General features: G+C 46.3%; 1 protein-coding gene across 1 annotated transcript in view; it reads left to right on the forward strand.

The window, feature by feature from the left end:
• IQCA1 (IQ motif containing with AAA domain 1) overlaps window positions 1-13,643 on the forward strand; it is a 174,590-nt gene that overhangs the window by 121,536 nt on the left and 39,411 nt on the right. The window contains exons 15-17 of the mRNA XM_007941621.1: window positions 1,729-1,811; window positions 8,091-8,198; window positions 8,555-8,754. Coding sequence (XP_007939812.1) covers window positions 1,729-1,811; window positions 8,091-8,198; window positions 8,555-8,754 — 391 coding nt within the window. The remainder of the gene's footprint in view (window positions 1-1,728; window positions 1,812-8,090; window positions 8,199-8,554; window positions 8,755-13,643) is intronic.

The raw sequence follows: 13,643 nt of genomic DNA on the forward strand, positions 1-13,643 counted from the left end.
TCTTCACAGAAGCAAAGCCCAAACCACACCCACTGCCGTGGAGTCAGTTCTGGTTCACAGCGCCCCTAGAGGACAGAGGAGAACTCCCCCATGGGGTTTGCTGTAAGCACACAGACATGGGTCATAGAATAATGGAGAGGTGTTTCACTATAGTTTCATGTAAAACTTTCAGGCTAAAGAAAGACTGGGGTGGGGCAGAAGAACAAGGCCCCTGGGAATGGAGAAGGAAGAAACAAAAGATCTCAAAAATCATACTGAAGAGTCGCTGAGCGTGACCCACCAGAGTTCCTACACGCCAAGTGCAGTTGATACTGTTGGGAGGTTCGCGCATTAGATGGGAGACTGCCTAGTTTTTCTCAGTCAGTACAAACTGCTAGGGTGCTGGCTGTCTGCGGCCGCCCGTTTAGGGAAGTGGTTCCAACAGCTGTCAGAACTGGGGCAGAGTAGATCGGCCTCGTAACCATAATCACTCTTAAAGCTTTAGCCATTTTACCTTCTGGCTGAGGATGGTTTCCGGCATAAACCTGGGTTCGTCACGGATGTTTCTCTCACGTGACCATGCTGTCGGGCTAAAATGAGACATACATTTCATGAAGGACTGATGAGCCACTGTAGCACGCAGTGCTAGCTGAATACACAGTTATGGGACCATCACGCCACTACGACTGGGTAACTTCCAGTTCCTACTGTGCCTCTGTGAAGGCGATGGAAAGACCAGCCAGAGGAGTTACGGCTGGTCTCAAATGCCCAAGGACAGAATTCTTATTCATGGAAGGCATGAGGTAGACACGTGGATGGGTCAATGTATTGTTTTTTAAAAATTAGGAAATTAGGACATTTCCAGATAAGCAGAAATTAATGGAATTTGTTACAACCAGACCAGCATTACAAGAGGTGCTAAAGGGAGTCCTTTGGACAGAGAACCAACCACAGCAAACAACCACCGACCGTTAACACACATGATGACATAACCCAGAAACCAACCCAGTTATGGAAGTATCCAAAGTAAAATAAGCCTACAAGATTGTAAACAGGAACCAGAGACATCATTGGCAAATGAGGACAACTACAAACCAAAAAAAGGGAAAATACTGTGTAGTTTTAGAACTTCCAGATGGTGAGCAGGTCAAGAGAGTTGCAAGATAGAATTGATTATTCTAAACTCGGGGAGAAAATTCTGAATCACAGGGTGACCTCAAAGAAAAATGACAGTGACCTTGTGCAGCAGTTCTAGTCTGACCCATGTGGGCTCGCCATACCAGCAGCTGGTAGTGCTTATTGGTAAACCAAAAAAACCAAACCCATTGCCATCATATCAATTCCAGCTCACAGTGACCCCTCCTTGGGTTTCCGAGGCAGTATCTCCACGGAAGTAGATTGCCCAATCTTCCTTCCAGGGAGCGGCTGCTGGGTTTGAACTGCCAGCCTTCTGGTTAGCAGTCAATGCCTTAGGCATTATGCCACCAGAGCTCTTACTGCTAATCCTTAAATGTTTACCTTCTCTATACCTGAGCTTTCTAAATTCAAAAAATCATGCCTCGTTTGACTTTGCCAAAAAACAAAACAAAACAAACCCTAGTTTAACCATTTATCCCCACGTTGGAGAAGCACTTCCAAGTGTCCCTCCCTTGCGTGCGTGCAGGCGTCCTGCGCGGTAGAGCTGCTCAGTTCTCCGTATCCGCGCCGCTCTCCGAGTATGCTCACCAAGCCCCGTCTGCTTCCCCCCAGGAGCATCGAGTCTCTGTACAAGGAGCTCGTGGAGGAAGGACTGCTGGTACAGGCGCTGAAAGTCAGCCTCTCCGACTACATTGGTAACGTGCATGGAGAAGAAGGGATGGAGCGCGTGCCTCCCCTTGCATTTCAAGGCCCCAACAGCCGGAAATAGATCCATTTGTGGTTTTGCCCAAAGCGGCCTGTCCTGGCTGCCAGTCTGTGTTTGTTGGATTCAGCTGAGAGGAGGCTATGACTTAATCAATTATCTTGACCAAGTGGATCGATCTCTCACCCCTTATGTGGTAGAAGCTGAGTTTAAGCCTGCTAGCACACTTCCTAGGAGCTCTGGTGGCGTAGTGCCTAAGGCACTTGACTGCTAACCAGAAGGCTGGCGGTTCAAACCCACCAGCCACTCCTCGGAAGGAAGGTTGGGCGATCTACTTCCTTAGTGATACTGCCTCGGAAACCCAAGGAGGGGTCGCTGTGAGTCGGGTCCGACTCGACAGCACATAACAACAACCACAGCGAGCTCCTTGGGACTGGCTGGCTTTCTGGCATACGTGTGAGGGAAGAGACCTTTCCTGTTTAAACATAAAGCCCCCAGGGGGCCTTCCACAACCAGTAACCAGTTGCCGTGGAGTTGACCCCAACCCCTGGTGACCTGCTCAGGGACCCACTGACCATTCTCCTCTCCTTGGTCCAGGGACATGTCCTCTTCTTCCCTGCCCTCCGGAGCGACCTTTGTGTCTAGGGTGGTGTCCTTCTCCTCCGTCATCTCATTTCCTCAGTCACAGGATGGGGCTGATGGAGCACCTACCAACCCCCTCATTAAACTGCATGACTATTTGTGAACTAGTCTGAGAGGACTCAAACTGCCAACCTTGTGGCCAGCAGCTGAGCCCCTTAACCATTTGCAGCGGCTATTTGCAGTCGTTGAGGTCGAGGGCAGGGGGCGGGAGGATGGTGAGTAATGAGCAGGCCTTGCAAGGCCTGTGATCACTGCCCCCATTTCCTGGTGAACCTTATACAGGAAGCTGGTGGTTTATATATGTAAATGGCCCCATTGTCCATTCTCTACAGTGGAAACGTGAGAGATTGGTTGCACCTCGACCTCTGGAATCCCGATTCCTTACCTGGGCTGGTGCCCCTGTCCTCTTCACATGTCTCTCAGCTCTCTGCTGCTTTGCCTTCCGGTGGTCAGGCTTCTTTGGCTCTTGGATGCCCACTGTCTCAAATACTGCTCCTGCCCTCGTTTCGTTTCCTTCTTCTCTCTCTTTGAAAGACCCAATGTCTCTCCAGGAATCCTAAACTAAGTGCTGAATGAGTGGATAGAGTTCCTGGGTGGTGAAACAATTAAATGCTTGACCATGAGCTGAAAGGTTGGTGGTTCAAATACCCCAGACAAACGTCTGACAGCAGGCCTGCTTCTGACAGGTCAGTGATCTGCTTCTGACAGGTCACAGCCTGGATAGCCCTATGAGCAGTTCTACGGCAGTTAATTAACAGCTCCCACATGGGACAGTTGCCACACACGGTAACGTTTTCCCAAGACTCAGCAAATGACCCAGGCTAGCTGTCCTTAGCACTACTGGACCCGAAACCCACTAATTCAGCTTAAAACAATTTCTTTAGATCAAATGTGTTAGGCTCTAGAACCACTAATCATCTGTTAGTTTGTCATACTGTGGAGGCTCATGTGTTGCTGTAAGGTTGGAGGCTATGCCACCAGTATTTCAATATTGCTGTCCACCCATGGTGGACAGGCTTGAGCACAGCTTGCAGACTAAGACAGACTAGAAAGAAGGATGTGGTGTTCTATGTCTGAAAAAAATGGGCCACTTAAGACCCAATGAATAGCAGCAGAACACTGTCTCAGGTGGTACTGGAAGTTGAGCCCCTCGGGTTGGAAGACACTCAGAAAAATGACAGTCAACCTGGGCAGCAGTTCTAGTCTGACCCACGTGGGCTCGCCGTAACAGCAGCAGGAGTGCTCCTGGTAAACCAAAAAAAGGTGCTCAGACTAGGGAAGAGCTGCCTCCTCAAAGCAGAGTAGACCTTAGTGCTGTAGGGGAGTAAAGCTTTGGGGACCTTCATTTGCTGAGATGCCGCAGCTCAGCAAGAGAAGAAACAGTTGCAAACACCCATTAATAATTGGAACATGGACTGTACGACGTGTGAATCTAGGAAAATTGGAAGTTGTCACAAATGAAATGAAGCTCATAAAGAGTGATATCCTAGGCATTAATGAGCTGAAATGGACTGGAATTAGCCCTTTGAATCAGTCATATGGTCTACTATGCTAGGAATGACAGAGGAATGGTGTCACATTCATTGTCAAAAAGAACATTTCAGGATCGATCCTAAAGTACAGTGCTGTCAGGGATAAGATAATATCCACATGCCAACAAGGAAGACCACTTAATACAACTCAAATTTGTGTCCCAATCACTAATGCCAAAGGTGAAGAAATTGAGGATTTTTACCAATTCTGGTCTGAAATTGATCAAACATACAATCAAGATGCATTGATAATTACTGGTGATTGGAATGCAAACAGTGGAAACAAGAAGGTTTGGTGGTTGGAAAATATGGCCCTGGTGATAGAAGTAACACTGGAGTTTGCATGATAGAGTTTTCTAAGACCAGTGACTTAGTTTTGCAAATACCTTTTTCCGACAACATAGATGGCAACTACACACGTGGACCTCATCAGATAGAATATGCAAGAATCAAATCAACTACACTTGTGGAAGGAGATATTGGAGAGATTCATTATCATGAATCAGAGCAAGGCCAGGGGCCAACTGCTGAACAGACCACCAACTGCTCACATGCAAGTTTAAGATGAGGCTGAAGAAAATTAAAACAAGTCCACAAGGGCCAAAATGTGACCTTGAGTATATCTCACCTGAATTTAGAGACCATCTGAAAAGTAGATTCGATGCACTGAACACTAATAACTGAAAACCAGACAAGTTGCGGGGTGACATCAGGGACATCACACATGAAGAAAGCAGAAGGTCATTAAAAAGACAAGAAAGAAAGAAAACATCTGAAAATGGCTATCAGAAGAGACTCTGAAACGTGCTGCTGAACATAGATTAGCTAAAGAGAATGGAGTAAATGATAAAGTCAAGGAGCTGAACAGAAGACATCAAAGGGCATCTCAAGAAGACAAAGAGTTGCAACGAAATGTGCAAAGACCTGGAGTTCGAAAACCAAAAGGGAAGAAAATACTCAGCATTTCTGTAGCGGAAAGAACTAAAGAAAAAAATTCAAGCTGCGAATTGCAATATTGAAGAATTCTATGGGCAAAATACTGAACAACACAGGAAGTGTCGAAAGAAGGTGGAAGGAATACACAGAGCCAGTGTATCAGAAGAATTGGTCACTGTTCAGCCATTTCAGGACGGAGCATATGATCAAGAACTGATAGTTTTGAAGGAAGAAGTCCAAGGTGCACTGAAGGAATTGGCCAAAAAACAAGCCTTCAGGAATTGATGGAATACCACTGAGATGTTTCAACAAACGAGTGCAACGCTAGGAGTGTTCATTTCCTGATGCCAAGAAAGTTGGAAGGCAGCTACCTGGCCAACCAGCTGGAAGAGATCCATATTTGTGCCCCTTCCAAAGAAAGGTGATCCAACAGAGTGCAGCAACTATCAAACAATATCATTAATATCACATGCAAGTAAAATTTTGCTGAAGATAATTCAACAACAGTTGCAGCCATACATTGACAAGGAACAACCAGAAATTTAAGCTGGATTCAGAAGAAGATGTGGAACGTGGGATATCATTGTTGATGTCAGATGCATCTTGGCTGAAAGTAGAAAATACCAGAAAGATGTTTGTCTGAGCTTTATTGACTATGCAAATGCATTTGACTGTGTGAATCATAACAAATTGTGGATAACATTGCAAAGAATGGGAGTTCCAGAACATTTTATTGTACTTACGCAGAACCAAGAGGCAATTGTTCGAACAGAAGAAGGGGATATTACATTATTTAAAATCTGTGAAGGTGTGTGTCAGGGTTGTATCCTTTCACCATACTTATTCTGTCTGTATGCTGAGCAAATAATCCAAGAAGTTTAAGTGTATGAAGAGCACAGCACAAGGATTAGAGGATTAACGGCCTGCGGTACAGCCTTGCTGTTGAAAGTGAAGAAGACCTGACACACTTACTGAGGAAGAACGACTGCAGTCTTTGGCGTGGATTACACCTCCACATAAAGAAGACAAAATCCTCACAACTGGACGATAAGCAACCTAATAGTGAACAGAGAAAATATTGAAGTTGTCAAGGATTTCATTTTACTTGTATCCACATTCAACACCCATGGAAGCAGCAGTCAAGAAGTCAGGCAGTGTATTGCATTGGACACATCTGCTGCGAAAGACCTCTTTAAAGTATATTTAAAAACAAAAAAAAACAAAAAAAGGCAAGATGTTACTTTGAGGATGAAGGTGCACCAGATCTAAGCCATGGTATTTTCTGTCGCCTCATATGCAGGCGACAACTGGACAGTGATTAAGGAAGGAAAAAAAGGGATGCCCTTGAGTTACTAGGTTGGCAAAGAATATTGAGTATGCCATGGACTGCTAGAATGAACAGATCTGTCTTGGAAGAAGTACAACCAGAATGCTCCCTAGAAGTGAGTATGGCAGCACTTGTCTGAGTAGTCTGGATGGGTTATCAGGTGGGACCAGTCCTAGAAGACATCAGGCTTAGTAAAGTAGAGGGCCAATGAAAAAGAAGTGGCCCCCCAAGAAGATGGATTGACACAGTGACTGTGACAATGGGCTCCAATACAGCAGTGACTGTGAGGGTGGCCCAGTGTTTGGTTCTGTTGTACACAGGCTCACTACGAGTCAGAACCGACTTGGCGGCACCTCACAACAAGGACAACAGGTTCATCTGAGTATTAATACGGATTTACTCTAAGAGGAAATTGGGGTCACTTTCACATCACCTCTAAGGTCCTGTTTACTGGCAGTAAACACTGGATTTGTGGTTGTCACAGGATCGCTCTCTACTCTGGCTGAGGCTAAATTAACGCTCCTCTGTTTATTACCTGCTCATTAGAAAGCGCCAGTCTCCGAAGCCATAACCGAAGCTTGCGTGATCACTCATCTCCTACCAGCACCCAGTGTCCTTGCCAAGGACTCTTGCTTTCACACGGAGGGTTGGAAAGGCTGCCCCCCACAGTAGCCCAGCCATCTTTGTCTGGTTTTTGACTCTAATTTTCGGAGTGTTTGAAAATGCTTCAAAGCTCTTGATACTGGGCACTCAGGTACACACAGACGTGTGTGGTGTTTGTCCTATGGACCTAACGCTGGACACTCAGCAAGGTTCGTACTTCGTGTGGGAAGAAAGGGTCCAAAAACGTAAAGATTCTGTGACTCCTGCAATGAATATTTTCACTCCAGATTCAGGTACAAATCAAGGGAGAATCCTGGGAGCTAAGATTCGGAGCACCTGTCTTCGTGACCAATGGAGATCCGCCAGCTAATTTTCTTGGCGACCTTATCTAAATTAGTCAGAAAATAACGGTTCAGATTTATGACCAGTTATAATTAAGCCCTTTGCTACCTTCTAATTAAAGCTGTGAAGATTTATTTCTGTATCACCCCACTGCTGCTCGTTGAGAAGCCATAGGAATGTGCATGGATAATGCCTTTGAAAGGAGAGCTTTCTGTTTATAAACAGATTTGGACCCCTCCTTTCAAGTGACTGCGTTTCAGATTCCAAGCCACATGGCTCCAATACAGATTTCAGATGCATCTTAAGTAATTTACCCCAAGTTTATGCGATTGTCAGACATAATCTTGTGGAATATGCATAAAGCAGATGCCAGTGGTTCTTCATCCTATTTTGTATGGCCTTCATTTTAGAACTTTGCCCCATTTCCCAATATTCAGCTGTTATTTTTAAAACGCTGGGTCCCTGTCACAACCATTGCGATACTGAGTTTACGGCGCTGGTGTAGCAAGGCTTTCTCAAATGCATGGCTTTAGCCTTCATGCTTTTATCTGAGAAGAGGCGTGTCCTTCCCAACCTCTTCCCATAACCTGGTTGAACCAGTTGCCGTGGAGTTGGGTCCGCCCCCCTGGCACCCCGTGTGGGTCAGAGCAGAACTGTGTTCTGTGGGTTTACAGTGCTGATTTTTCATAAGTGGATGGCCAGGCCCTTCTCCCAAGGCGCTCATGGGCAGCCTCGAACCTCCAGCCTTTCAGTCGGCACCCAAGCATGTTAACGTTTGCCACTCCGACTCCGTAATACAATTCTGTTTGCTGAGAACTGTTAGGTTTGTGTCTGTGCGCGGACCCACAGCACTTCATTCCCTCACCCGTGCTGTTTCTTCCCTGCCCAGGGGAGTACAGCTACCTGGGGACCACTCTTCGCCAAGTGTCTATTGAACCCATGCCTTCCCTGCTGGACGTCAGACAGCTCATCACACTGTACGGAATCCTACCCTTAGGTAACAGCCCCCCACGTCCTGCTGTGCTGTCTCCAGGCGGGGGTGCACTGCTCGCCGGCTCTGACGGTCAAAAGTGTGCGCAGCTAACACGGCCCCGTCAGAACGGCACTGCTGGTCTCGCCGCTCTCCCCTGGGTTGTTGGAGGGGGCCGTGCCTGGCATTCAGCCTCCCGGGTTAGATTAGAGGTGTCACCGAGCCAGCTGAGCCCAAGGCTGGCCTCTGGTTGGAAACCCTTCGGACACATCGTACCACTGTTTGCAGGGTCTCACCAGGGAGTGAGGGCCCCCAGGAGGCCTGGCATAGGACGGCCTTGGCGTCGGGGGCGGAGTTTTGAGCCCTCGCCTTTGACCTTGCAGGGTCTGCAACAGTGCATGAGAAGGCTCCTATGGTGAAATCCCTGCTGCTGGCCGGGCCCTCCGGGGTGGGGAAGAAGATGCTGGTCCACGCCATCTGTACCGAGACCGGCGCCAACCTCTTCAACCTGTCCGCATCCAACATCGCGGGGAAGTACCCCGGCCGCAGCGGCCTCCAGATGATGCTGCATGTGGTCTTCAAGGTACCCACGCCCTCCTGGCTCCCCTTCCCGTCCTTCCTCTGAATTACAGGCCCGGGGCCTGCGACTACAGCGCCTTGCACTTTAATTCCTTAGGCCAACAGGCATGTCTCCCTTAAGTTTCCTTGTCACAAATTACATCCTTACAGCGTCTGGCTGAGCACTTGGCAGTTAGAAACAGCTTCTTTCTGTGCGTAAAGACCCCCCCGTGCCACCCAGAGCAGCCTCCTTCTGCCAAAGGAGCTCTTCCCAAAATGCTTGCTCGTCTCATTGGAAAATAGAACCCGTGACTTCTTTGGTTGGCCCACTTTGCTCCACCGACGTTGGCACTGCCTGGTACTCACTCTTAGGTGGCAGTTCTTGATTGCCGAGCAGCGGTGTCAGCTCGGTGTCGGCTCCTTGCCCAGGTGTGGAGGGCTGGCAGGGCTGAGCCGACCACAGAGGAGAGGGTGCCGAGATCAGCTGACTGACCGCTGTGGGAACCTGGGTAACCTCTCAGCCTCCCTGGGTCTCTGTTTCCTCATCACCAAAATGAAGGGGTAGAAACAAATGATGCTGAGGTGCCCCACAAGCTCCAAGAGCAATGGTTCTCTGACATGGTTCCCGTGGCGAGCCGGGTAGCTAGAGACACACACCATACGTCCTGACACGGTTCCTGTAGTGAGCTGGGTAGCTGGAGATACATACTATACATATACACACGGATAAACACAAAGATCACCAAGTTGTGAGGAATTTCTCTTTTTGAGCCATGCCACATCAGCAAATGAAGGTCTCGACACCTTCTTCACTCCATCCATGTCGTTCAGGTCACCTCTACTTTGAGGGGGGAGCTCTTGCCCAGTCGTATTTTGAGTACCTTCCCACTTGAGGGCCTCCGCTTCCAGCACTATATGAGACGCTGTTCCATTGCTGCCCATAAGGTTTTCACTGTCCAATTATTTTATTTTTAGAAGTAGATTGTCAGGTCTTTCTGGTCTGCCTTCTCTGGAAGCTCTGCTGAAACAAGTCCACCATGGGTGACCCTGCTGGTATTTGAAATATCAGTGGCAAAGCCTCCAACATCACAGCAACATGCCAGCCACCACAGTATGACAAACTGACGGACAAGGGGTGGCCTCAGTGAGCTGATACGAACTGTTGTTATTGGCCATTTTGAATCAGACAGTCATATGGGCCACTGTGCCAGAAGTGACAGACTGAAGTGGAATGGCATCATATTCACTATTCCAAGATCTGTCTGGAAGTATAACACTATCAGTGATAAGATAATACCCGTATGCCTCAGAGGAACAACAGTTGATACAACTATTATTCAAATTTATGCACCAACCACTATTGCCAAAGATGAAGAAACTGAAGATTTACCAATTTCTACAGTCAGAAATTGATCAAACATGCATTCATAGTTACTGGTGATCAGAATGTGAACACTGGAAACAAAGAAGAAATATAAGTGTTCTGGTTCCCTAGTGCCACTCTGATGAGAATATACCACAAATGGGATGACTTTAACAGGCAGGAGTTTATCCTTACAATTTGCAGGCTTTAAGTCCAAGTTCAAAGTGCCAGGCTCTAGGAGGTGGGTGAAAGCCCCTCCGCCTTGGGCTTCAGCTCTGCCTTCTGCTCCCAGCCCACTGAGCTGGAGACTTTTCTTTACTCAGACAGCTGCTGGCTGCTGAGGCTGACAAGACCAAAGTGGACAAGTAAAAAGGCACAGTCCCAATGTTACCAAACCACACAGCAGGCCATTAATTCAAGTCCATTGAAAGTCCCAAGGTTGGCGGAGCATGGCAGGCTACTGAACAACAACATGGCTACATGCAGAGTTCAGGCATGCCAAAAGCTAGAACCCATTCCGAAAGCTGTTTCTTATATACAGGAAACAGACCACATCCCTAGAGCAGCTACTCAGGTGCTTGTGGTAGGTCCCACCATGGAGCTAATTGCCAGTCTCATCATGGGGAATAACTACCACCAGCTGCCCAGCCACTCAACCGGGCCCAGCTAAGTTAACACACAGACATAACCACCACACTAAGTATTTGGAAAATATGGCCTTGGTGATAGAAATTATGCCAGAGATCACATGATAGAATTTTTGCAAGATCAATGACTTATTTATTGCAAATACCCTTCTTCAGCAACATAAATGGTGACCATGCACACGCGCATCACCAGATGGGAAACACGGGTCGGATTCACTGCGTCTGTGCATAGAAATGAGGAGACGCTCAATAGCAGGTCCAGACAAGGTCAGGGACAGACCGTCAGTTGCTCCTGTGCAACTTCAAGTTGAAACTGAAGAAAATTTAAACACGTCCCTGAGAGGCAAAGTATGACCTTGAGTATATCCCACCTGAATTCAGAGACTAGAATTTAAGTTTGAACACTAATGACTGAAGACCAAATAAGTAATGGGATGACATCAAAGACATCATACATGAAGAAAGTAAAAGGTCCTTTCAAAGGCAGGGAAGAAAGAAAACACCAGAGTGGATGTCAGAAGAGACTCTGAAACTTGCTCTTGAATGAAGAGTAGCTAACAAGAATGGAAGAAGTGACGGAGTAGAAAAGCTGGACAGGAGATTTCAAAGGGTGGCTCAAGAAGACAAAGTGAAGTATTATAATGAAATGTGCAAAGACCTGAAGTTAGAAAATCAAACAGGAAGAACATGCTTGGCATTTCTCAAGCTGAAATAATTGAAGAAAAAAATCATGCCTCAAATTGCAATATTGAGAGATTCTATGGGCAAAATATTGAACAATACAGGAAGCAACAAAGAAGGTGGAAGGAATACACAGAGTCGCTGTACCAAAAAGAATTGGCTGATATTCATCCATTTTAGGAGGTAGCATGTAACCAAGAAGCAATGGTATTGAAGGAAGAAGTCCAAATTACACTGAAGACATTAGTGAAAAACATGGCTCCAGGAAATGACGGAATACAAACTGAGATGTTTTCACAAACAGGTGCAAAGCTGGAAGCACTCACTCATCTATGCAAGCAATTTGGAAGACAGCTACCTGGCTCGTTGACTTAAAGAAATCCATATTTGTGTCCATTCTGAAGAAAGGTGATAAAACAAAATTTGGAACTTACTGAGCAATATCATTAATGTCACATGAAAGTAAAGTTTGGCTGAAGATAGTTCAAAATTGGTTGTCGCAGTGTATTGACAGAGAACTGCCAGGAAGTAAAGCTGAATTCAGAAGAGGGCTTGACTTGAAGGATATCTTTACTGATACTGGATGGGTGCTGGCTGAAAGCAGAAAATACCACAAAGATACTCGCCTGAGCCTTATTAACTATGCAAATGCATTCAGCTGTGTGGATCGTAACAAATTATGGCTAACATTGCAAAGAATAGGGATTATAGAACATTTCATTTTACTCATATGGAACCTGTACATTGGCCAAGAGGCAGTCATTTGAACAGAACAAGGGTGTACTGCGTGGTTGAAAATCAGGAAGGGTGTGCATCAGAGTTGTATACTTTGACCATACTTCTTCAGTATGTATCCTGAGCAAATAATCGAGAACTGAACTATGTGAGGAAGAACATGACATCAGGATTGGAGGAAGACTCACTAACAGCCTACAATATACACATGACACAACCTTGCTGGCTGGAAGTGAAAAGGAATTGAAGCACTTATTGATAAAGAGCAGAGACTACAGCCTTCAGTATGGATCATACCTCAACATAAAGAAAACAAAAATCCTCACAGCTGGACCAATAAACAGCATCATGATAAGTGGAGAAAAGATTGACGTGGTCAATGATTTCATTTTACTTGGATCTGCATTCAGCACCCATGGAAGCAGCAGTCAAGATACCAGAGGACATATTGCACTGGGGAAGTCTGCTGCAGAAGACTTCTTTAAAGTGTTAAAAAGCGAAGATGTCACTTTGAGGACCCAAGCCTGACCCAAGCCATGGTATTTTCCATTATCTCATATGCATGGAAAAGCTGGACCGTGAATAAGGAAGACTGAAGAAGAATTGATACCTCTGAATTGTGGTGGCAAAGAATGTTGAATATGCCGTCGATTCCCAGAAGAACGAACAAATCTGTCTTGGAAGACATACAGCCAGAATGCGCCTTGGTGGTGAGGTTGGGGTCTGTCTTGGAAGACATACAGCCAGAATGCGCCTGGTGGTGAGGTTGGGGAGACCTTGTTTCATGTGCTGTGGGCATGTTATCAGGAGGGACCAGCTCCTCCTGGAGAAGGATGTCATGCTTGGTAGAGTAGAGGGTCAGCGAAAAAGAGGAAGACACTCAATGAGACGAAGAGACACAGTGGGTGCTATGCCGGGCTCAAGCATGGCTGCATTGGCAAGCTCAAAGATAGAAGTGGTTGTGAGGATGGCGCAGCACAGGCCAGTGTTTTGTTTTGTTGTACGTCAGGTCAGTAGGAGTCAGACCATCCTGACAGCACCTGATAACAGCAACAACAAATTGTGATGCTGGACATTTATTTTTCATATTAAAACTTTACAAGATTTAGCTTTTATTTTGTTGAGTAGTTATACTCTTGCTCTCTCTGGTTCTCACACTGGATGATTTCTGTTGGTCTGTATTCAAGCTCACTGACGCTTTCTTCTAGCATCTTCTGTCTGCTATTAAGCCCATCTTGTGGAACTTCCCTCCCTCCCCAGATATTTGTGTTTTCAGTTCTAGAATTCCATTTGATTCTCCTGGTTTTCACTTCTCCGCGGTGGTTCCCTTCCTGTTCATTCCTCATGACTGTCTTTCCCTGCAAATCTTTGCACTTAATAGCTGTCTTATACACATACTCTACTACTTTCAGTACTGGGTCATCTTGGGGTCTGTTTCTGTTTAGCTGCTTTTCCTTTGATTGTGTGTTACATTTTTATGTTTTCTTC

The sequence above is a fragment of the Orycteropus afer genome, unplaced genomic scaffold, assembly GCF_000298275.1.
Source record: "Orycteropus afer afer isolate SDZICR_OR568_19922 unplaced genomic scaffold, OryAfe1.0 scaffold00006, whole genome shotgun sequence".
Lineage (NCBI taxonomy): Eukaryota > Metazoa > Chordata > Mammalia > Tubulidentata > Orycteropodidae > Orycteropus > Orycteropus afer.